The sequence below is a fragment of the Babylonia areolata genome, chromosome 1 (assembly GCF_041734735.1).
Source record: "Babylonia areolata isolate BAREFJ2019XMU chromosome 1, ASM4173473v1, whole genome shotgun sequence".
In the NCBI taxonomy this organism is placed as follows: Eukaryota; Metazoa; Mollusca; class Gastropoda; order Neogastropoda; family Buccinidae; genus Babylonia; species Babylonia areolata.
The window spans coordinates 31,817,107-31,842,106 of record NC_134876.1 but is presented as its reverse complement, the minus strand read 5'-3'; the positions used below and the strand labels follow the sequence as shown (position 1 = coordinate 31,842,106).

Below are 25,000 nucleotides of genomic sequence, written 5' to 3'. Positions count from 1 at the left end.
CCACCCCCCCTGTCCCCTTTTCCCCACCCTCCAGTCCTATTCCTGTCTTTTCTTCCCTCACGCCTACCCTCCCCCCCCTCCTCACCCCCACCCCTCACCCTACCCCTCACCCCTACCCCTCACCTCCTACCCCTCCCACCCCCCTCAGTTCCTGCTCATACCTGTCGCATAGTTTTCGTATCACTGAAACTGTTGGGCTATGCTTGAGATTTAAAGAAAAAAAAATAGTGTTCCTCTGGCATTTATTATATCATTTATATCGTTCTTCACGTACTTTGTGTTTGAATATTTTCTTTTCAGACTGTTGTTCGTATGATCAGTGGATACGCTCAGGCAGGCTTGCAGGCTGTACCGTGGTTTCATGTGGAAGATTAGAAAGATATGAATGCGTTATGTTCATTTGAAAAGTGTTCGAGAGGTTCATGAGTATGTGCACTTACACATTTTCTATTTCTCTCTCTCGCTCTCTCGCACTCGTTCTCTCTCTGTGTCTCTGTCTCTCTCTGTGTGTCTGTCTCTGTCTGTCTGTCTGTCTGTCTCTCTCTCTCTCTCTCTCTCTCTTGTATTGTGGCCCAAAGCCGATATTCATTAAAACAGTTCTGAGTTCTCTCTCTCTCTCTCTCTCTCTCTCTCTCTGTCTCTCTCCTTGTCTCGCCTTGTCTTGCCTCTCTCTCAGCCCCAGAGAGAGAGAGAGAGATAGAATTGGATAGTGTCCTAAAATATCCAGTTATATCCAATGAATTATACGTTTTTATCTGCAAGGAGCGTTCGACTGGATTTGTTGAGTTGTATTTGGAAAAAAGGTAATATTATTTCCATGACTGTTTGGCTTTGCTGTTGGGCTTTGAGGGATTCATTCTGTCATCAGTTTTTTATGGCTGGGAGAATTAATGGACACTGAACAGCTTGTGTTATCGTAATGCGTTGACTTGAGCGTGCGCTCGTGTGTGTGTTTGTGTGCGTATGTGTGTGTGTGTGTGTGTGTGTGCGCGCGCGCGCTTGTGTGTGTGTGTGTGTGTGTGTGTGTGTGTGTCTCAGTGTGTGGTTGTATGTGTTTATGCATGTGTGTGTGTGTGGTGTGTGTGTGTGCGTGTGCGTGCGTGCATGCGTGCGTGCGTGTGTGTGTTCGTGTGTATGTTTGTGTGTATACCCACGCGCGCGCGCGTAGCGAATCAGAGTGGATCAGAACCACAACGTGTCGCTGACGTGCATTCATATCGATGTGTTTGATCCTGGGCCCACACCAACGACTGAACACCAACAGACCCCGAACACTGAACAACATGACCTAAATGGCGAATGCCAGTTGGTCGTGAAACTGACTAGCTCTAACGTTCTTTTTATCCACTGACAGGTGCTGTGTTAGAATGATCAAGTTGATTTTGACTGGGCATCCACATGAAAACGTTGCTATTGATATCATTATTCAGTTTTTTGTGTGTGCTTTGACAGGTGTTTTGTTGTTGTTGTTGTTGTCCTTTTCTCTTATTGTTCTTCAACGTTCGTTGGTTTAACTCCTACTCTCTTTCGTTCTGCACGTAAACCTTACATTGTACATATTACCGTTTCTACCCCTTCCATGTTAGATGTCTGTTCTCAATGTGGTACGTGTTGGATGTGTTCGGTTTTCAAGAAGCCAAGATCGCAGGCATTGATCGCCAGACAATATTTAGGAAAGGAAATTTTGTAAATAAAAAAAAGCGTTTTATACCGGGATACACTTATTCTAACAGTTGTTAATGTTTACGGATAGGCCGTTGTGAATACACGGATTTGATCAAATCATTCGTCAGAGTTATTCCCTTCCTTATTATTGTTGTTTTTTACGCTCTGGTCCAGTTATCTGCTCCGATATTTATAGTTTATGTTGCTTTCTCTCTTTCCTTCTTTTTTTTCTTTTCTTTTCTTTTTTTTCCCGTTTTCTTCTGTTTCCGAGTATAATTTTCTTAGTTTGGTTGCCAGGGCATTTTGTCCTTGTCAGCAAAGAGAAGCATTTTCACAGGCTGGTTTTTCGGGAAGTGTTTGCACAGATCGACCCATAGCATAACATGTGAGCGTACAAGGACGAGTGTTTGCTTTTAAATAAACATCCTTTGTTAGGGGCGGGGTTCTTAAAATAAAATAAAAAAGTAAAAGTCACCCTTCTAGAAATCTTTTCTAAAGTGAGAACATTAAGTCACGGGCGTGTAACTTCACGCTGTGATTTTCAAGTAAGGAAAAGATCGTTATGAGCCAGTGGAGACAGATGAATAAAGGAACGACGAACAAGCCTGAGAAGAGCTTTCCATATGACAGTTCCTTTATCCATGACACGCCCATATATTCAGGTGAAAAATTGCACGCCTTCTTTGCCAACATTATCTCTATGTGTACCGTCATCTCTTTTTTCCCCCATTAAACTTCAGTTTGTCGAACATGTCATTCAGGAAAACCAATTATTGAGTCCCCAAACCGCCAGGGTTTTGCCAGCATTCATCAGCGGTTTTCTTTGTAGAAAGTAAGTGATTGCTGCGTAGCTCGTGACGCTTTTTGTGAGGACAGGTTGCTGTGTGAGACAGTAGAGAATGACGCCCCGGAGCTGAGTGATTACAAACTGGTAATGAACATGGTGTCTGTGATTAAGAAATGCTAATGAACATCGTGTTTGTGTTTGTGATACCCGATGCCATGGTGTTCCTTTCTCAGCCGTGCCGTTGTCAAGGTCTGGAGACTGCCACAGTCCTAGGGTCGTCGGCTTCACGCTGGGTCTGCCTCCTCGCTGATAATCTTGTCTTTCTGGACTGACGCCGAAACGTTCACACACAGACGTATAGAAGTGCCGCCAAAGTCGTACAGTCTTCATTCCAGTTTCACAGTACAGTTTGACGGTAATCAGGAGGCAGTGTAGCACTGATCTGTTCACACAGGATGTGTTTCTCGTGGGGTGTGGTTTCCAAAGGCTGTGTCTGAACGTTCGCATCCCAGCTTTTGTTACGATACAGGCTGTGAAATCTGGTCTGTGCACGGACTTGATTTTGTTAAATTATTTTGGGGTGTGGATACCCAACAGGACACAACAGTCACTGTGCTGATGTTCGGGACAGCGATGTGAATGTGGTTCCAAGAACAGTCACGTGCTCTTCTTGAACCGAGTTTCAGCTACAAAGCGTACCCCCAAACAAGACCGGTGGTGGTCGCTGCATTGTCATTACTCCCTGGAAACTGACGGGTTTTCTGGGGAGGGAGAGGGAGGGGGGAAGAAAAAAGCTTTGAGGACTTATTGTCACACCATTATCGAAGTGAGTTGTTAACGCGCCCATGTGGACACACTGAAGCCGGAGGAAACATGTCCATGTGAATGCAGACGGTCAGTACGGGCTAAGCCAGAACTGGACACGGAAAGAATGCTGACGGGTCGTGGTCTGACCGTGTAGTGACCGCTGTGAAGTGGCCTCTCTTCTCTTCCCTGGTCTGCTTTCATCCAGAGGTCCCACAGGAAAAGTCTCTTTGTCAATATATCGTTTTGCCAGGGATCAAAATAATGGACAGGGCTACCTCACGCTAAAGTTCCCTTTTTGACGAGAGCGTTTGTCGTCTGAATGGCGTGAAGCATCACCGTTCATGTTTTTTGTCCGTCATGCCTGTGTAGTTATTCATAAACAATAATGCTTGTCAGACGAACACATATATTTCTTAGATCATAATCTTAGCCGTTGATTATTGATATTAGATGCATAACATATTCTGAAAATACCCATTTAGGATGTTTTGAAATTACCCAAGCAATGTATCTGTCAGAAAGAAAAAGTTTCTTTTTATATAAACAAATCTCCAGTAACAATTTTAGAAATCGTTTGTTTGTTGTATTTTATCGCACAAAACAAATTATATTCCTTTTAAACTGATCTGGATTCATTTTCTACTCAGACATGGATTCTGATTCTGATTCATACCCTATTTTCAACATCTACATGTTAGGCTGGGGGTATTTACAAGATTAATTTTAAATATATGCAAGGATATGCAGCACTTCTTGTAGATACATCCCGGTTCTCAGGCTCATGAAGTCCGCTGCGTTATAGACAGGTTCCACTGTCCTTTTGGAAGAGAACTGTCAAACCGGACGGAATTGTCTAAAATCACGACCTGGCAAATGGCAGTTATGCATATATATGCATGAATATAATCATATTTCATACATCTTTCGCGCTCCACGTTCAGTGGTGATCCCCCACACTGGGAAGTGCAGAAGTGTCAGCTGAAGTGTCTGCATGGAAGTTGTGTTTTTCGCGGACGTTACCCACTGATTTGTATCAAGGACGAGAAAAAAAGTGGATGTTTTAATCGGTGAATTATCGGTGATGCTGTTATGTGGGTTCATATCAGCCGTCGTTAGCTTCATATAATGTTGTTTTCTTTATAGGATTGAGAGATACTCACACGTAAGCGACGTCATCTTTCGCTATGATAAAAACGAACGCAAACAACAACGAACCACAACAGCAGTAATGATGATGCATACATTCAAAACAAATTTTCTTTTCAGTATTTAGATAGTTAATGACCTGTTGATTATTTACCTTTCCCTCGTTGTGATGGATGGCCTGTTTCAAGAAGCATTACCTGGCGTCTGCGGTCTGTAAAAAACAACAACCAAAAAAAACAAAAACAAAACAAAAAAACCCACATGAACTGGTGGTATTTGAAGCTCGTTTCTTGTGCCCACAGATGATCCTGAGCAAAGCACCAGACACTTTTCTTTCATCGTGTGATGAAATTCTCGTTTTCAACCGTTACAGAAATTTCGAAGGAAAGCGTCAACGGTTTCCAATCAAATACTAGCCTGCACAGTGTAACTATTATTTCACTTCCTTGATGAAGAATTGTGAGTTTGCTGTACAGATCAACTATTATTTCACTTCCTTGATGAAGAATTGTGAGTTTGCTGTACAGATCAACTATTATTTCACTTCCTTGATGAAGAATTGTGAGTTTGCTGTACAGATCAACTATTATTTCACTTCCTTGATGAAGAATTGTGAGTTTGCTGTACAGATCAACTATTATTTCAGTTCCTTGATGAAGAATTGTGAGTTTGCTGTACAGATCAACTATTATTTCACTTCCTTGATGAAGAATTGTGAGTTTGCTGTACAGATCAACTATTATTTCACTTCCTTGATGAAGAATTGTGAGTTTGCTGTACAGATCAAGAAAAGTAGAGACGGGTGACAATTTGTGCCAACGTCAAATGTCTTTCCCTATTTCAAATTCAGAAAGGTTGTTAGACATTCTCGGAGCAAAAAGCAAAGCAAAACAAACATTTTTCTCTCTTTGTCAGAGCCAGTCGGGTTTGGGGTCTGAAATATTTTAAGTTGTGGCGAGCAGGGTTGATGAATTTTGATAACTAAAGGTGTACATCAAGATAAAGAGAGAAATCCACAGGAAGGAACAGAAAGAAAGAAGGGAGGAATGAAGGACAAAACATAAAAAGAAACAAAGAAAGAAAGGAGACAAAGGGAAATATAGAAAGGGGAGAATCAGATGAACAAAGGGGACAAAAGTGAACAGAGAAAAGAAGGGAGGAGAGAAGAAAAAAATTCTTCCCAAAAGGGGTGAAAAGGAGGAACCAGGACTGAAGCAGTGCAGTCTGTGTGTGTGTCGGTCAGCCATGTGGTCAGAGCAAGCGAGGGAGAAGAGCGAGACCCCCACGTGGTGGCGGGAGGACTCTGACGTCACTTCCGTTATCGTCACTGAGGACGGCACACCGTGGCCGCCTTCCTGTCCTGATGAGGAAGGCGTCAGCGTTGAGGTCCTCAACGTCCTTGACCTCCTCAAGAAATACTATGACTTTTCGAATAAAACTTTCCCCAAACTGTTGACGTCCCCTGCCCCAGAGGATTCCTCTGTCAGGTAAGACAGTAGCTGGTTTTGTATGGTCAAACTTCTTTAAGACAAAAAGACGGACAGAAAGAAAGAAATACATGTATATGTATGTATGTATGAACGTATGTATGTATGTATATGAGAGAGAGAGAGAGAGAGAGAGAGAGAGAGAGAGAGAGAGAGAGCTTGACAATAACAATGACAACGAAAATTCTTCATTCTCTGGCAGGAGAGAGAGGGAGAGAGGGGGGGGGGAGAGAGAGATTTGATAAAGGCCATGACATCTCAGAGAGGTGGATGCTCCGAACAAGCATTTCAATTTGTTTTAATCGATCTTTTAATTCACATCAATGGATGTTTGATCCGAAACAGAAGAAAAGAAACAACGACAAGCACAGAAGGTAGGAATGAGAAAAAAAAAAAAATAAAAAAAAAAGAGAATTAAACGAAGAACGGATGAGAAACCGCCACAGTTGATCACCGACAATGAATACTCTCGGGACTGTCTTTTAAATCAGTCTTTATTATGTTTCAAGGTTTTCCTTGTTTTGTTTTTTTCAGCTATAGTGATAACAATAATAAAACTGGTAATGATGATGGTAATTAAGCAAAATGTCGTTCACACGCCCATATAGAGCACACATGCGCGCGCGCGCGCACACACACACACACACACACACACACACACACACACACGTCTAAAAACGCTTATAGTGAATAGACGTTAAACTGAAGATAAAACACACACACACACACACACACACACACACACACACACACCCGTCTAAAAACGCTTAGAGTGAATAGACGTTAAACTGAAGATAAAACACACACACACACACACACACACACACACACACACACAGGTTGTATCAGGGGATTTGCGTTTGTTTTTTTAACTCATTTTTGTTCGTGTTAAAGTAGCGCCCCCCCTGCCCTCTCACACATGTGCGCGCGCGCAAGCAGTTCACAATCACTTAGCATGCGCGCGCGCACGCGCATGCACGCACACACACTCATTCACTCACTCATTTACTCATTCATTCATTCGCTCACCAGTACTCATGGGCTTTTGTTCATGTCCTTTTTTGTGCGTACGTACGTGCGTGTGTGTATATGTGTGTGTGTGTGTGTGTGTGTGTGCGCGCGCGCATAGGGCATGTGTATGTGTGCATGTGCATGTGTGTGTGTGTGTGTGTGTGCGTGCCTGCGCGCGCGCGCGAAAGGGTAGTGCTGTCATTTTTAACAGCTCTCGCTTCGAACTTCGTTGTGCAGCCTTCATCGAACGTTTACAATCACTCTTGTTCAGTGTGAGGTTTATTTCATACGTGGGAGTGGTGAACCTCACCAAGGGACGTTCTTGACAGAAAGGAAGGGCTTAAAATTAGTCGGCCCCACTCCCCCCCACTGGCTTTGGTATGTATGTACATACAAACATGACCCCCTTAAGCCGTCTGACCCCTAAAACTAAAAGAGAGAAAATTGTTTTCAGTTGCCCCTGGTAGCTCCGCGCTTGGACAGACATGTTTGGATAATCATGGTGGTGGAACTGACGTCATTTTTTTTCCCTGTGTGCTCGTAATTTGTGTCCTCCTTTTTTTTTCTTTTTTTTCTCTTTCCTATAGCCATAGTGGCTGACCTACCTTCTGCGTTGTATGTTTGTGTGGTATGACAGAAGGGGGAGGAGGGGGTGTTTTGTAGAAATCAGGTGGGGAGGGGAGAGATTTCAGAAAGGAAAGGAAGGAATGGTGGAGTTGGAGAAGTTGACAGGAGCATAGGTGGTCATATGTCATGCGAATTTTCTGTGATCCCTATTGTTGATGTTGTTGGGTTTGTTTGTTTTTCATAATCATGGTCATCATTGATACAGTCATCACCGTAAGCCTCTATCTTCTTCTTCTTCTTTTCTTTCGGATCCTTTAGTCGTTGGTATCTGAGGGTTTCATTCAGTGTCTTATTAAGAGAAGTTGATGATCATTTGAACGAGGGTGGTGGTGATGATGGTGATGATACTGATGATGTGATATGGACCATTTACAGTTGTCAATCTATCGGTCGATGGTTTGGATTCTGGGCTGGAGTACTGGTTGGTTGTTTCATTGGTAGTCATTTGAAAGATGTAGAATATGAAAGAGTGAAAGTGGTCCACAGACAGAGGATGAGTGGGCAGGCAGGCTTATCTGTCGGTGCGTGTCCTCATATGGGTGAAGAGGCTGATTCTGGATACGCAGCACTTCCCACAGGTGTTGCAAGGGAAAACGTCTCCAGAAGTGCATACAAACACGCACAGAAGCAACAGAAATACCCAAAAAAGAAAAAAAACAAAAACGATGATTATGAATTAAGACGCAAATACAATCATCCTCACTCAGCTTGAAAAAAAAAATTCCAAGTAAAACTTTCGTACACAGCAAAAGAGAGCGCATATAAACAAGGCATGATGGAGCAAAACTAGACGGACAAACCGACAGACAAACGGCAGTCCGTTGGTCTATCACCCGAGGCAAAAGGGAAGCCACGGTGGATCAGACGATCACAGACCGTGCCTCTTTCATGTTCATCAATCACTCAATCAGCCCTAGGATTGATCGTGGTCCACACAGACAGAGCTGGTTTCCAGTTAGCAGCTCTTTCCTTCCCTCCGGTAATGGACGATGCGTGTTCTGCGGGGCCCCGTTGCTACCTACCCTCCCCCCTTGGCCCAGCACACTGTGTGTGTGTGTTGGTGGGGAAAGGGGGCTTCGGAGGAAGAGAGACAAAGACAGGCGGATATACAGACAGGCACACAGACACAGACAGACAGAAAGAGGCAGACACACACGCACACATACATGCATACGTGTATATATACAAACATACATAAATACATACATGTACACGCGCGCACACACACACACACACACACACACACACACACACACACACACACACACACACACACTTCCATTGGTCTTTTCAGCTTTCTTAGTGCCACGGAATGGTTCATATCAATAGGTGCATTGTTCAGCAGTGAACACACAGTACGCATAGATATCGGCAGACTTTTCTTTTCTCTCATGCTTCACTGAGCAGCCAGGTCTACAGAGATAGACTGTAGTAATGGTGGCTATGTAAACATTATTGAGTGAAGGGCATTTCACATAGGCTGTAAAAGTGGATGCAACGTAAAAAAAAAAAAAAAATCATCGTGGAACCGGGTCCTTTAGCATAGAATTGGTTCCTACATAAACATCTTTGAACAATGCATATTCAGTTTTAAGTCAGCATAATAGAGAAGACGCTATTCAAGGTCCGTTGCAGAAATGGTTGACTGTAGAAATGATAGCACCATTGAGTGAACACCTTTGAGTGAAGGATAAAACTCACTTTGTGAAAATGATTTAACATAGACCGCAGACATGGTAGCCGTTACACATCGTTGAGAAGTCAGGTTGTTTAACGTAGACTTTAGAAATGGTTGTCATGTAAGCATTATTCAGCAGTCGCGCTGTTTAACATAAACCGCAGAGATGTGGATTTCGCAAACATAACTGAGCAACCAGTCTGGTCAACGTTGTTGTTGTTGTTGTTGTTCTTTAGACTGTTGAAATGAATGTCATGTAAACGTAATTGGGCAGTCAGTCTATTCAACGTAGACAGTAGAACTGGTTGTCATGTAAACATCATTGAGCAGTCCGTCTATTCAGCACAGACTGTGGAAGTGCGGGCTTTGCAAACACCTTTGAGCAGTCAGGCTATTAAACACAGACTGTAGAAGTGCGGGCTTTGCAAACACCTTTGAGCAGTCAGGCTATTAAACACAGACTGTAGAAATGGCTGCCATGTAAACATTATTGATCAGCCTGGATAATTGATGCAGTCAGTAACAACGGTAGCTTCATAAACATCATTGAGGAGTCGGGCTATATAACGTAGACTCAGGAAAGGTAGCAACGTAAACATCATCAACAGCTGTTTAACATTGGTTATAGATGACTGTTAATATCACTGCCAGTTTAACATATAGTGGTGGAATGATAGCTGCGTAAACACTGAGCAATCTGGTAGCTACGGACATACCAGTGAACAGCCAGGCTGTTAGACATGCTCTGTGGAAAGAGGAGCAACATTGGCACAAACACGTGGATACGTGCATGTCAACACACACGTAAAATGGATATGCACGCGAGCACGCACACACACACACACACACACACACACACACACACACACACACACACACACACACAGAGAGAGAGAGAGAGGCGAAGAAAGCACAGAAAATAAAAGTTGAAAGAATATTGAAAGACTAAGCGCGTGTATGTGGACAATTCTTCATTGATCATATTGTTTTGCTTCTGTGCCTGTTGGCGCCACGTTTCATCCATAATGGAGCAGTGCAATGAAAGAGAACATGATAGGATCTGGAGGGCCGTACTGTGGAGAAAAGAAAAACTTGCTCTGGGCAACTCTTTCAGTGACAGAGAAAGACACCACAGCCACCCCCCCTCCGCCCCCCATACACACACACACCCCCTCCTCCCCACCCCTTCCCCACCCCCCACACACAGTGAGAGCGAAAAGCAAGCTGATATCAGCTGAATAGGAACAGCCACACACACACACACACACACACACACACACATACAAAGGACGTGGCTGTTCTGTATTTGTTTGCTGTCTGCTCTCTCTCTCTCTCTGTGGAAGTGTGTGTGTGTGTGTGTGTGTGTGTGTGTGTGTGTGTGCGTGTGCGTGTGTGCGCGGTATTGAATTGATTTTACATTCTTTAAAGTATTTTTTTCTTTCCAATGTTTTTTCCATTCCTTTAGGGCTCTGCAGGCTAGGTGTGACAGCAATTATTCAAAATATATTTTCAACTTTTCTTTCTTTCCCTTGTCTAGTCTTTTTATATTATTCGTTCATTTGTGCGTCCGTTCTTTTGTTTTCCTATTCTGCCTAGAAGTGTGAAAGAAGTGTGAAAAGTAAGTCTATGTGTCTTATGCAGTTTACTATGTGCATTGTTCATATGAAATCGTCTCTTAATCTATTAGTAGCGTTGAAGGATAATATGTTTGTACTTGCTGTAAAGTTTCAGTTTAAGTGATGCATTTCAACCAGTGAAGATGATGTATACATAAGAATTTTTTCTCATGTAATTTGATGATGGTTGAGCGGTCCTATAAAACAACACGTGTTGGTGGTGTGACTGTTAATCCAGACCGCCTGCCCAAACGCGGCGAGAAAGAAGAAACGTGGCCTTGCAAAAAAAAAAAACTGGTCAATATTTTTTTCTGGTTCCAGCCTAAGTTATGGTGGCCTGGTCTCCCACACCTTTGTGTTTCCTTTTCTTTTTGGTCCCTCTGACCTCCGATCAGCCCTTGGTCAACAGTTGACTCGGGAATTATCTCCCCTCCCCCCCCCCTTCACTCCCCTGCCCCTTCACATGCTCCATGGAAGGCACAGAAGGGTTCAGTCGCTGTGATTGGTGATTGGGAAATTCGATTTCCTTTGTCATCCTTATCATATCCCCCCCCCCCCCCACCCCCCCACCCGACTTACCCCTTCTAGGTGGCTTTGGGAAGGGTTATCTTCTTCCACGGGTAGCAAGTTTGTTGGGTTGGGCTCAGAGGCGTGAGTCTTAAGTGTGAGAGTGACGACTACAACAAAAATCATGTGATCGGCAGGACTGCCTTTATGTGTGTGTTTGGTTATATCAGTGTAGGAAGTTTGAGATACCGTGGATTATGTGTGTGTTTTGGACTGCGATCATGTTTGTGTGTGAGTGTGTGCTGGAAGTTTGTGATGTCGTGGACTGATCCCATGGGCAGTGGACATTTTTCAGTGGGTGTTGAACTGACAGCAAATTACTTCAGATGATCGTAAGGCTTTCCAGCCTTACCTTTGCCGAGAGAGTCAAACGTTCTTTCCCTTCTCCAGCAGTCTTCTGGACTGTGGGTCGCTGCTTAAAACTTTCTGTAGTTTCTTCAGATTTGTAAATAGTTTACGCTTCGTAAAACAACCGGTTGGGTTTCGAGAGTTGTCTGTAAGATGACGAATGCCGTGTTTAAATTGAATGTTTTGATATATTGCAGATGTTTTGCGCCGCTTCTTTTTTTTTTTTTTTTTTTTTTTTTTTTTTTTTTTTTTGCAATCAGTAGTTTGCATTTGTTCTGAAATTCAACAGTTTGAAGAAGGCAGTGCAAAAACAAAAATGCCAAAAAACAACGACAACAACAACAAAAGTTCGAGGCTCTGCTCGTTGAAAATACGGTTGAGTGCCGGTTTCCCCAAAGACACAGTGTTTTTCCGTTAAAATCCTTATCAAGAGCATTATATGACGTACATGAACCAAACACAGGCATGAGCTGAAGAGCATTATATGACGTACATGAACCAAACACAGGCATGAGCTGAAGAGCATTATATGACGTACATGAACCAAACACAGGCATGAGCTGAAGAGCGTTATATGACGTACATGAACCAAACACAGGCATGAGCTGAAGAGCATTATATGACGTACATGAACCAAACACAGGCATGAGCTGAAGAGCGTTATATGACGTACATGAACCAAACACAGGCATGAGCTGAAGAGCATTATATGACGTACATGAACCAAACACAGGCATGAGCTGAAGAGCATTATATGACGTACATGAACCAAACACAGGCATGAGCTGAAGAGCATTATATGACGTACATGAACCAAACACAGGCATGAGCTGAAGAGCATTATATGACGTACTTGAACCACAGGCATGAGCTGAAGAGCATTATATGACGTACATGAACCAAACACAGGCATGAGCTGAAGAGCATTGTATGACGTACATGAACCAAACACAGGCATGAGCTGAAGAGCACTATATGACGTACATGAACCAAACACAGGCATGAGCTGAAGAGCATTATATGACGTACATGAACCAAACACAGGCATGAGCTGAAGAGCATTATATGACGTACATGAACCAAACACAGGCATGAGCTGAAGAGCATTATATGACGTACATGAACCAAACACAGGCATGAGCTGAAGAGCATTATATGACGTACATGAACCAAACACAGGCATGAGCTGAAGAGCATTATATGACGTACATGAACCAAACACAGGCATGAGCTGAAGAGCATTATATGACGTACATGAACCAAACACAGGCATGAGCTGAAGAGCATTATATGACGTACATGAACCAAACACAGGCATGAGCTGCTCAAACAGACAGCTGACATTTTAAAAGCCAAGAAGAATGTTGGGCTATGCGCTGACAGCTTTGTAGTTAGAACATTTACACTGGTCTACAAGTTAAAGAATGCGCGTCGATTCTTAACATGTTAATGGTATTTAATGCTCATCTTTTCTTCTTTTGATATTTATTGATTATTCTGGAAAGGATTCTATTTCGTTTCCATTCCAGTGCTTCTGTTTCTGTACTGGTTTATGTAGATGTATTCCAGTGCCAGTCGTAGCATTTTACGCAAAAATGTTTCATCCTCTCTCTCTCTCTCTCTCTCTCTCTCTCTCTCTCTCTCTCTCTCTCTCTCTCTCAGCTGCCTGTCTGTCTGCCGGTCACCCTTCTTTGTGTTTGTTTGTTCGTTTGTGCGCGCGCGCGTGTGTGCGTGTGCGTGTGTGTGTGTGTGTGTGTGTGTGTGTGTGTGTGTGTGTGTGTGTGTGTGTTTCTTCAATACTGTCTCTGTCTGTCTGTCTGTTTGTCTGTCTGTCTGCCGGTCACCTTTTCTCTGTGTATGTATATATGTATGTATGCTTGTTTGTTTGTTTGTTTGGCGCGCGCACATGTGTGTGTGTGTGTGTGTGTGTGTGTGTGTGTTTCTCTAATACTGTCTCTGTCTGTCTGTCTCTCTCCCTCTCTCTCTTTCTCCTTTATCCCTCCCTCCCCCCCCCCCCCCCCCCGCAGCCCCCTCCCCCCCCCCGCCCCCCTCTCCTCCTCTCCATCCTCCCTCCCCCTTTCTTTCTCACCCCATACCTCAGGACAACTGCAAGGGACTGGCCAACTCCCAAAGAACGACTTGTACAGCCTTGTCACCGGTTGAAGTGTTGTCACACTGCCGTGCTTGTTGTGTCCCTGTGTTGGTCTTTAGGATCAGCTTTCTTGGGTCTGTAGGTAAAAGCTTTATAGGCTCCGTTTGTATGACGCGTGCCTCTTCTTCTTCTTCTTCTTTTTCTTTTTCTTCCACTTCTTCTTCTTCTTAGTCTCCTCCTTTTCCTTCTTCTTCCACTTCTTTTTCTTTTCTTAGTCTCCTCCTTCTTTTTCTTCTCCTTCTTCTTCTTCTTTTCCTTCTTCTTCCACTTCTTCTTAGTCTCCTTCTTCTCTTCTTCTCCTTCTTCTTTTCCTTCTTCTTCTTCCACTTCTTCTTCTTAGTCTCCTTCTTTTCCTTCTTCTTCTTCTTAGTTCCCTTCTTTTCCTTCTTCTTCCACTTCTTCTTCTTAGTCTCCTTTTCCTTCTTTTCCTTCTTCTTCTTTTCCTTCTTCTTCTTTCCCTTCTTCTTCTTCTTAGTTCCCTTCTTTGCCTTCTTCTTCCTTTCATTCTTCTTCTTCTTCCACTTCTTCTTATTAGTCTCCTTTTCCTTCTTCTTCTTCTTCTTTTTCTTTTTCTTCCACTTCTTCTTCTTCTTAGTCTCCTCCTTTTCCTTCTTCTTCTCCTCCTTCTTCTTCTTAGTCTCCTTCTTTTCCTTCTTCTTCCACTTCTTCTTCTTAGTCTCCTCCTTCTTTTTCTTCTTCTTCTTCTTTTTCTTCCACTTCTTCTTCGTGGTCTCCTTCTTTTCCTTCTTCTTCTTCTTAGTCTCCTTCTTTTCCTTCTTCTTAATCTCCTTCTTTTCCTTCTTCTTCTTCTTCTTAGTCCCCTTCTTTTCCTTCTTCTTCCACTTCTTCTTCTTAGTCTCCTCCTTCTTTTTCTTCTCCTTCTTCTTCTTTTCCTTCTTCTTCCACTTCTTCTTCTTAGTCTCCTTCTTTTCCTTCTTCTCCTTCTTTTCCTTCTTCTTCTTCTTCTTTTCCTTCTTCTTCCACTTCTTCTTATTAGTCTCCTTCATTTCCTTCTTCTTTTTCTTTTCCTTCTTCTTCTTTTCCTTCTTCTTCTTCCACTTCTTCTTCTTCTTAGTCTCCTTATTTTCCTTCTTCTTCCTCTTAGTCTCCTTTTCCTTCTTCTACTTCTTCTTAGTCTCCTCCTCCTCCTTCTTCTTCTTCTTCTTTTCCTTCTTCTTCTTCCACTTCTTCTTCTTAGTCTCCTTCTTTTCCTTCTTCTTCTTCTTTTCTTCTCCTTCTTCTTTTCCTTCTTCTTCCACTTCTTCTTCTTCTTAGTCTCCTTATTTTCCTTCTTCTTCCTCTTAGTCTCCTTCTTTTCCTTCTTCTACTTCTTCTTAGTCTCCTCCTCCTCCTCCTTCTTCTTCTTCTTCTTCTTTTCCTTCTTCTTCCACTTCTTCTTCTTAGTCTCCTTCTTTTCCTTCTTCTTCTTCTTCTTTTCTTCTCACTTTCCTCCTTCAACTCTTTCCTCTTCTTTTCATCATCGTCCTCCTCCTCCTTCTCCTCCACCACTTCATCTTCCTTCTTCTTCTTTCCCCTTTAGGTCTTTCTTGCTCTCCTCTATTTCTTCTCCTGAACTTAATATTATCCTTCTCCATTCTCTGTATGTTCTTTTGTGTACAGCAACAACAATGATAATAGTAATAATGATAATGATAATGACGATGATTTACACTAAATTAGCGCTATCAAGTAAAGCTATCTGTATATGTGTGTGTGAGTGTGCGCGTGCACATGTGTGTGTGTGTGTGTGTGCGTGTGCTTGTGTGTGTGTTTGTCTGTTTCTGTGTGTATAGTAGTAGTAGTTGTTGTAGTAGTAGTAAACACTCATTCAGAGCTCGAAGTGCTCTCTGTTTATATATGTACACACACACACACACACACACACACACACACACACACACACACACACACACACACATATATATATATATATATAGAGAGAGAGAGAGATAGAGAGAGAGAGAGAGAGAATTGTGTGTGTGTGTGTGCGTGTGTGTGTGTGTGTGTGTGTTTTCACTGTCTGGGACTTGAGAACTAATCGCTCTTCCAGTAGAAAGCACACAGCCAGTACAATGCAATGCCCTCCACGACAGGACAATGACATAGAGAGCTTTGCTGATTCCCCCCCCGTCAGTTTTTTTTTTTTTTTTTTTTTTTTTTTGTTTTGTTCTGCAGGGTTAGGCTGTCACTAACAGCGACAAGAGTGCAAGAGTGGGCTCAAGTGGCGCGTGCTGCATGGCATGCACTCTGTGTGTGTGTGTGTGTGTGTGTGTGGTGAGACAGTGTCTGTCTGTGTCTGCCCCCTGCTGACACCATCTGTTAACACTTGCCAGACACTTGTCGCACGTGCCACTGGCACGTCTGAGTAAATTAACTTTTTCCTTCTTTAAAGAGAAGGGAAGAAAAAAAAAGAGAATAGAAAAGTGAAAGGAAGAAAATAGAAAAAAAAAAAGAAGAAGAAAAACTGAAGGCAGGGAAAAAAAGATTTACGGACAGTAGATAGATAGTCCGATACATTGACTAGAACTGGTGAAGCATATCACACACACACACACACACACATATATATATATATATATATATATATGTATGTGTGTGTGTGTGTGTGTGTGTGTGTGTGTGTGTGTGTGTGTGTGTGTGTGTGTGTGTTTCTCTATAGTTCGTTGCATTTCCAGTTTCTAATGGCATACTAAGCGTATGGGCGTCATCAGTCCAAAATCACAAGTACTCGATAAAAGGTAACATTAAAACACTAAAGCCATAAATGACCCGAAATGGTATACTCATTTAACTCGGTCACGATGAAACTAACAATACAGATTTTTTGTTTGTTTGTTTGTTTGTTTGTTCTTTTTCTTTTCTTTCTTTCTTTTTTTTTAAGAAAGAAAGCATTCCTATTGTGAACTGCCCCTTTTGGAACACACTGCAGAACCAGTGTTTCCACCTGGCTGAGCCTGCTTTCAGCCAGAGCCTGCTCTCTCTCTCTCTCTCTCTCGCTGTGTCGCAAGCAGTGTGTGTTATGTGTCACCGCACAACGGCCGACATCTCGTTACGTATCGCTGTACTGCTTTCCTGTTCTTCTCATCTCTGTTTTCCTCTTCTTCTCGTCTTCTTTATTCTTATTTTCTCATAACGATTGTAAATAAAACAATAGAAACACCCTTTTTATGACTGGCCTCTATATGTCTCCTGGCCTAAGCGGGGATTCTTTTCTATCCTTTACTTCAGTAAATCATCATTCAGTTAGTTCTTTTGTACCGTCCTTTTTTATGATAAACCACTCGGTTCATAACACGGCTACGAAAGTGGCGTCTAGTCACTCGTCTTCGGGCGCACACCGCAACCAGACTGCTGCAGCATTCCTCTTCTTATTCTTCTTCTGCGTTCGTGGGCTGCAATTTCCATGTTCACTCGTATGCACACGATGTGGGATTTTACGTGTATGACCGTTTTTACCCCGCCATGTAGGCAGCCATACTCCGCTTTCGGGGGGGTGCATGCTGGGTATGTTCTTGTTTCCATAACCCACCGAACGCTGACATGGATTACAGGATCTTTAACGTGTGTATTTGATCTTCTGCCTGCATATACACACGAAGGGGGTTCAGGCACTAGCAGGTCTGCACATATGTTGACCTGGGAGATCGTAAAAATCTCCACCCTTAACCCACCAGGCGCCGTCACCGTGATTCGAACCCAGGACCTTCAGATTGAAAGTCCAACGCTTTAACCACTCGGCTATTGCGCCCGTCGCTGCAGCATTTCATTAGGGCAGTGTCTTTACACGGACAGGAAAGCGGCCTTCCAAGATGTTGCCTTTGATCGTGTTTCACGTGCCGCTTTCTGCTCAGGGCAGACAGGTCCTGGGCCGTGTAATGATGATAATGATCATAATGACACTGGCTTGCGGCCACACGGTCTGGCATGCCACGGTGGGCAGGCAGTCAGCGGCTGTGTGTGTGTGTGTGTGTGTCTGGTTTGAGGGGTGGGGGTGTTTGTGTGTGTGTGTGTGTGTGTGTGCTTGAGTGTGTCCGTGTGCCTATCTGTGTGTGAGTGTGTGTGTGTGTGTGTGCGCGCGCGCGCGCGTGTGTGTGTAACTGTGTGTGTGGCTGTGTCTATTTGAGCGTGCGGGTGTGTGTTGTGTGTGAAGTATGTTTGTGTGTGTGTGTGTGTGTGTGTGAGTGTGTGTGTGTGTGTGTGTGTGTGTCTGTGTCTGTGTCTGCTTGTGTGCGAGCTTGTGTATGCGTGTGCGCACGTCGTCTTCCAGTTGTTTCACACTCATTCGCCTCGATTACCCCCCCCCCCCACCCCCCGGTGACAGGCACGGGTTTTTATCGTTTGCTGAACATCTTGCTGGAGTCCGACTGTTTCCCTGCGTCGGATGGAAAAAGCGTGATATTAGCGCCGCGCGCGCGTGTGTGTGTGTTTGTATTTGTTCCCAAGACCTCAGAGGGCTGTCAGCCTGTGTGTGTGTGTGTCAGTTGTTTGTTTTCCCGAGTCCGTTTTGAGCCTCAGGTTTTGGTGCCGTTACTTGGATTGGGTGATGTTATCTTTTTGTGTGTGTGCCTTGGTCACCATCTCTCTCTCTCTTTTTTCTCTCAAATTTCGATGCTGTTACGATGTTCTTAAATATTTCTAGCGGTTGTTTTTGTTTATCTCTAGCTATTTTCTTTATCTTGTCACTGGGTTGATTATTTTCAACCCGTCAGTCTTTCTCCTCTGTCTAGTCTGAACACAGCCTTTGATGGCCAGAATGATTCCTTTTCATAGTCTTGGAGTTCTATTCAGTGTCCCCGTTTGCTGATCTAAAAATGGTTTGGGGTTCCCGCTGACGTTCTTTTCATAGCCATTCATCATAGTTAGATAGATTTCTTGTCAGTGTGTGTGTGTGTGTGTGTGTGTGTGTGTGTGTGTGTGTGTGTGTGGACCATCTTCATCATCATCCTGATGCAGAAAGACTTTTCGTTGGTTTTTGTTTTACCCCGATTCGTTTTGTTTAGCGCGCTGTTTTGTTGTTTTTCTGAACAATTATAGCAGTGTGCTAACACGAATGGTCGGTCAGTCGACAGGAACAAAAACTGATTTTCAGCCACAGTTGTAAACGTAACATTTCCATAGTCTTTTCACACACACACACACACACACACACACACACACACACACACACACACACACACACACACACACACACACACACGCACGCACACAGAATAAAGATGATGTTCATGAAAAATGTTGCTTTAACAGTTTTGACGCTAGATTTCGATCAGAAACATGGAAAACCTGTTCCACAAAGAACGCAAAGTCGAATACCATAATCCGATTTGTAGTAGCATTTTCACATCACGTTCAGTGTACAAATCCGTGTTACAGGCGGAAATGAAACCCCGTAGTTTTATTCTGCAGGGTTGTTTGTTTTGTTGTTGTTGTTTTCAATAAATGGGGAGGATATAATTACAGACACATTTGCTGACTGGCATCGAGCAACTAATAGTAGACTGCCAAGCAGTGATTATACCTTTGCATTCATGACAAGTCGTGGTTGACGTCGTTCTATGGCAGACAGTGTGACAACAATGGTAGTAATGGAGCAGAGTGTTGGAGCGATGCGGTGACTGACATGATCTGGGCGCGGGCCATTGACAGGTGTAATATCACTGCATGGCTTCATCGGATGAGGTGGCTGAGGTTTCAGTTCACACCCCCTCTGACTGGTGTCCGCTGCAATACAAGGGGCTGTAGGCAGTTCGTGGCTTATTACGCAAGTGGTTACGTCTGATCTTTGTCTGTCTGTCTGTCTGATTCTCTCTCCCCCTCTCTCTCTCTCTGTTCTTTATTCTGTCCTTATCTGCTTGTCTGCTTGTCTTGTCTCTCTTTCTTTGTCTCGCCTTCTCTCGTGCCTAGTACTGCTAGTACTGATGTAGTACACCTCTGTGTGTGTGTGTGTGCGTGCGTGTGTGTGTGTGTGTGTGTGTGTGTTGTGTGTGTGTGTGTGTGTGCATGCAGCTTCTTTCTTTCTCACTATTAATTTTGTCTGTCACTCGTTCTAACTCTGTCGCTGTCTCACCGTTTCTCTCTCCTGTCTCTGATTTTCCCCATCCACCCCACTCCTCTCTCTAACTCTTTCACTCTTTTTGACTCTCTCTCTCTCTCTCTCTCTCTATATATATATATATATATATATATATATACATTCATGCCTACTAGTGACAGATTTGCTCAATACCTACTTTTTTAAGGCCACGTATTTAGCTTAGCCAATTCTTGCAATCAGAATGAAGAGATGTTTTATATATGCATTGGCTAAATTCGGCTTCGGCATTTCTGATGTATGTCAACGAGATACGGGTCCAAATGTGATTGTGAACGAAGGTGTCGGTTATGTGGTGGTGGTGTGTGTCCATCGAGATCGATGATGACCATCGTTGTCATCCAGCTAGGGGGATGGGGGGAGGGTGGTGGTGGTGGTGGGGATGCTCATGAATCAATCTGTGAATGCGCAGATGGCTGAATAGTCCAATCTGCGCACGAAATGTTTGCTGACAGTTGGGGCAGACAAAGACAGGCATATCATTGTCAGGGAGCTTGTTTGCCCGTGACTTTCTGGCCTGCCTCTTCTCAACAGCTGCAGCAGTCCTGTTGGCCTCGCACAACTTGGCGCCTTTGTGCACAGCAGCGCGTCATTTGTCACGGTCCACTGCAGATTCCTCCCAGGAGTCAGGGTTGATATCAAACGCTTTCAGAGAGACTTTCAGAGTATCTCTGAAGCGCTTCTTCTGACCTCCGTCGGTTATGTAGCACAGACAGAGAAGACGATTTTTTGTTAATTTATCCTTCGATCGAATCTAATCGAACCTCAGTGTTTTTCACATTAAGAACCGTTGCAGCTTTAGATTAAATCATTTGATGTAGTGTAGAAACTAGAACACTCTTTATGGACTCGTTATTTATATTTACATATCTTTTAAGAGGCTGAATATTATGACGTCATAATATTTTTTTGCTGTTGGCGTATGTGTTTAAAATATTGCTGTGGTATCAGTTACATCTCCAGTATTACACTGTACTTATGTCGCACCCCTTCAGTAAGGGGCTTTGGTCTTTCTTTAAACGAAATCTTCGTTTATTCGTTCTTACTCTCCGTCCCTGTCTCACTGTGTCTCCCTCCGTCCCTGTCTCACTGTGTCTCTCTGTCCCTGTCTCACTGTGTCTCTCCGTCCCTCCGTCCCTGTCTCACTGTGTCTCTCCGTCCCTGTCTCACTGTGTCTCTCCGTCCCTGTCTCACTGTGTCTCTCCGTCCCTGTCTCACTGTGTCTCTCCGTCCCTGTCTCACTGTGTCTCCGTCCCTGTCTCACTGTGTCTCTCCGTCCCTGTCTCACTGTGTCTCTCTCCGTCCCTGTCTCACTGTGTCTCTCTCCGTCCCTGTCTCACTGTGTCTCTCCGTCCCTGTCTCACTGTGTCTCTCCGTCCCTGTCTCACTGTGTCTCTCCGTCCCTGTCTCACTGTGTCTCTCTCTGTCCCTGTCTCACTGTGTCTCTCTCTGTCCCTGTCTCACTGTGTCTCTCCGTCCCTGTCTCACTGTGTCTCTCCGTCCCTGTCTCACTGTGTCTCTCTCTGTCCCTGTCTCACTGTGTCTCTCTCCGTCCCTGTCTCACTGTGTCTCTCTCCGTCCCTGTCTCACTGTGTCTCTCTGTCCCTGTCTCACTGTCTCTCTCCGTCCCTGTCTCACTGTGTCTCTCTGTCCCTGTCTCACTGTGTCTCTCTGTCCCTGTCTCACTGTGTCTCTCTGTCCCTGTCTCACTGTGTGTCTCTCTGTCCCTGTCTCACTGTGTCTCTCCGTCCCTGTCTCACTGTGTCTCTCCGTCCCTGTCTCACTGTGTCTCTCCGTCCCTGTCTCACTGTGTCTCTCTCCGTCCCTGTCTCACTGTGTCTCTCCGTCCCTGTCTCACTGTGTCTCTCCGTCCCTGTCTCACTGTGTGTCTCTCCGTCCCTGTCTCACTGTGTCTCTCCGTCCCTGTCTCACTGTGTCTCTCCGTCCTTGTCTCAATGTGTCTCTCTCTGTCCCTGTCTCACTGTGTGTCTCTCCGTCCCTGTCTCACTGTGTCTCCGTCCCTGTCTCACTGTGTCTCTCCGTCCCTGTCTCACTGTGTCTCTCTCTGTCCCTGTCTCACTGTGTCTCTCCGTCCCTGTCTCACTGTGTCTCTCTCCGTCCCTGTCTCACTGTGTCTCTCTCCGTCCCTGTCTCACTGTGTCTCCGTCCCTGTCTCACTGTGTCTCTCCGTCCCTGTCTCACTGTGTCTCTCCGTCCTTGTCTCAATGTGTGTCTCTCTGTCCCTGTCTCACTGTGTCTCTCTCTGTCCCTGTCTCACTGTGTCTCTCCGTCCCTGTCTCACTGTGTCTCTCTGTCCCTGTCTCACTGTGTCTCTCTGTCCCTGTCTCACTGTGTGTCTCTCTCCGTCCCTGTCTCACTGTGTGTCTCTCCGTCCCTGTGTCACTGTGTGTCTCCGTCCCTGTCTCACTGTGTCTCTCCGTCCCTCCGTCCCTGTCTCACTGTGTCACTCCGTCCCTGTCTCACTGTGTGTCTCTCTCTGTCCCTGTCTCACTGTGTGTCTCTCTCTGTCCCTGTCTCACTGTGTGTCTCTCTCCGTCCCTGTCTCACTGTGTCTCTCCGTCCCTGTCTCACTGTGTGTCTCTCCGTCCCTGTCTCACTGTGTCTCTCCGTCCCTGTCTCACTGTGTGTCTCCGTCCCTGTCTCACTGTGTCTCTCCGTCCCTGTCTCACTGTGTCTCTCTCTGTCCCTGTCTCACTGTGTCTCTCCGTCCCTGTCTCACTGTGTGTCTCTCTCCGTCTCTGTCTCACTGTGTCCCTCCGTCCCTGTCTCACTGTGTCTCTCCGTCCCTGTCTCACTGTGTGTCTCTCTCCGTCCCTGTCTCACTGTGTCTCTCCGTCCCTGTCTCACTGTGTCTCCGTCCCTGTCTCACTGTGTCTCTCTCCGTCCCTGTCTCACTGTGTCTCTCTCCGTCCCTGTCTCACTGTGTCTCTCCGTCCCTGTCTCACTGTGTCTCACTCCGTCCCTGTCTCACTGTGTCCCTCCGTCCCTGTCTCACTGTGTCTCTCCGTCCCTGTCTCACTGTGTCTCTCTCCGTCTCTATCGCCCCACCACCCCCTCACTCTCACCCTTCTCCCCACCCTTCCTACCACCCCCTCTCTCTCACCCTCCTCCTCCCCACCCTTCCTACCACCCCCTCACTCTCACCCTCCTCCCCACCCTTCCTACCACCCCCTCTCTCTCACCCTCCTCCTCCCCACCCTTCCTACCACCCGCTCTCTCTCACCCTCACCCTCCTCCTCCCCACCCTTCCTACCACCCCCTCTCTCTCACCCTCCTTCTCCCCACCCTTCCTACCACCCCCTCACTCTCACCCTCCTCCTCCCCACCCTTCCTACCACCCCCTCTCTCTCACCCTCCTCCTCCCCACCCTTCCTACCACCCCCTCTCTCTCACCCTCCTTCTCCCCACCCTTCCTACCACCCCCTCACTCTCACCCTCGAACGACAACAAAGAACAGCCTTTCGTTTGTCTTGGGGTTTTTTGTTTGTTTGTTTGTTGTTGTTTTTTGGTTTTTTCTTCTTCTTTTTTTTTTTTAATGTGCTGGGTCTAGTTTCACAGAATATTGTCCTCCGTTGAGGAACTCTTTAACTGGCTGCATGCAGCAGGGTCACGCATGACTTCTCTCCTCACAGAACAGCAGCGAAAAGAAAGCTTTCATATGACTTTCTCCCCCCAGACAACACACACACTATTCAGAATGATTCTAAAAGTCTCAGGAAGGGAAACAGAACGTTGATTTTTCATTGATCAACAACAGCAGCAACGACGACGACAACAACAACAACAACAAAAGAAGGAAGGAAGGAAAGAAAGAAAGGGAGAAAGAAAAAGAATGAACGCATGACTGGTTTCCGCTCGGTCATTGGTCAGACAGAACTGTGACCTTTCTTGACACCACAAGGAGTCGTCACGTCGTCTGGAGGTCTGGAATTTCTCTGTCAGTTAAGTCGACGGAACGGCGAAGCGCTGTACTCTGATCCTGTCTCATCCACGACGACAAAAAATGATAATTAGCTCGTCGGATAGCTTGTGATCAGCACGTTCCCACGACACACTCGCGCGCCGCGACTGGACTTAGGAAACTGACAGCGGTTATTTGAGTGACGGGTGGTCTTTCAGTGTGTTTGAGTGAGGGGTCTTGTCGGTTTCAACGTGTTCTTTTTTTTTTATAGTCAAGTGGCTTAATACTCTGGTGCGTTCTTGGTGTTGAGTCAGTTGTGGAGGATTATAGCTCTGTGTGTGTGGAGTGGTACTTGTGCACTTGCTTGACCAGCCTGTGCCGACTGGGGGAAGGAGGGTTGTGTGGAGCGGTGCTGACCTGAGGTGTGCGCGGATGATGATGGTTTTGTGAAGGATTACTGTGATCACAACGCCCTTCGTTCCGTCATGGAGTCTGACGATGAAGATGGGCTCGGGAGGTAAGGATTGACGCTGGTCTGGCGGGGTGGTGTTCTGGTTCATTGTTCTGACTCATTTCTCTTTGTGAGATCAACGATAGTCTTTTTCTGCTTGTTTCTTTTTTTTTTTTTTTTTTTTTTTTTTTTTTTACTTCAGTGGGTCTGTGTCCTCTGTTTGCATGTTTATTTGTTGTTGTTTTTTTTCACCCTCTCTCTTTCTCTGTGTTTGTCTCTCTTCATCACGCTGTCTGGATCTCTCTCTCCCTCTCTCTCTCTCTCTCTCTCTCTCTCTCTCTCTCTCTCTCTCTCTGTCCAATACACACGCACACACACATACACACCATCTCTCTCTCTCTCTCGCTCTTCTCTCTCTCTCTCTCTCTCTCTCTCCAATATACACACGCACACACACATACACACCAACTCTCTCCCCCCCCCCTCTCTCTCTCTCTTTCTCTCTTTCCAATATTTGTATTTGTTGTATTTTTATTTCTTTTTGTCACAACAGATTTCTCGGTGTGAAATTCGGGCTGCTCTCCCCAGGGAGAGCGCGTCGCTACACTACAGCGACACCCTTTTTTTTTCTTTTTTTTTGGAGGT

General features: G+C 44.9%; 1 protein-coding gene across 8 annotated transcripts in view; it reads left to right on the top strand.

The window, feature by feature from the left end:
- The window catches only part of LOC143281845 (cilia- and flagella-associated protein 337-like), a 172,181-nt gene that overhangs the window by 80,219 nt on the left and 66,962 nt on the right, over positions 1-25,000 (top strand). Inside the window, exon 1 of one of the 8 annotated variants that reach the window (XM_076587108.1) lies at positions 5,157-5,892. The exons of 5 other annotated variants lie outside the window; for them this stretch is intronic. In XM_076587108.1, the coding sequence (XP_076443223.1) occupies positions 5,651-5,892 (242 nt within the window). In that variant the 5' untranslated portion in view covers positions 5,157-5,650. Of the gene's footprint in view, positions 1-5,156; positions 5,893-11,493; positions 11,796-23,713; positions 24,422-25,000 lie in introns of those variants that run through there. 2 more of the 8 variants (XM_076587152.1, XM_076587143.1) reach the window with 2 other exon arrangements.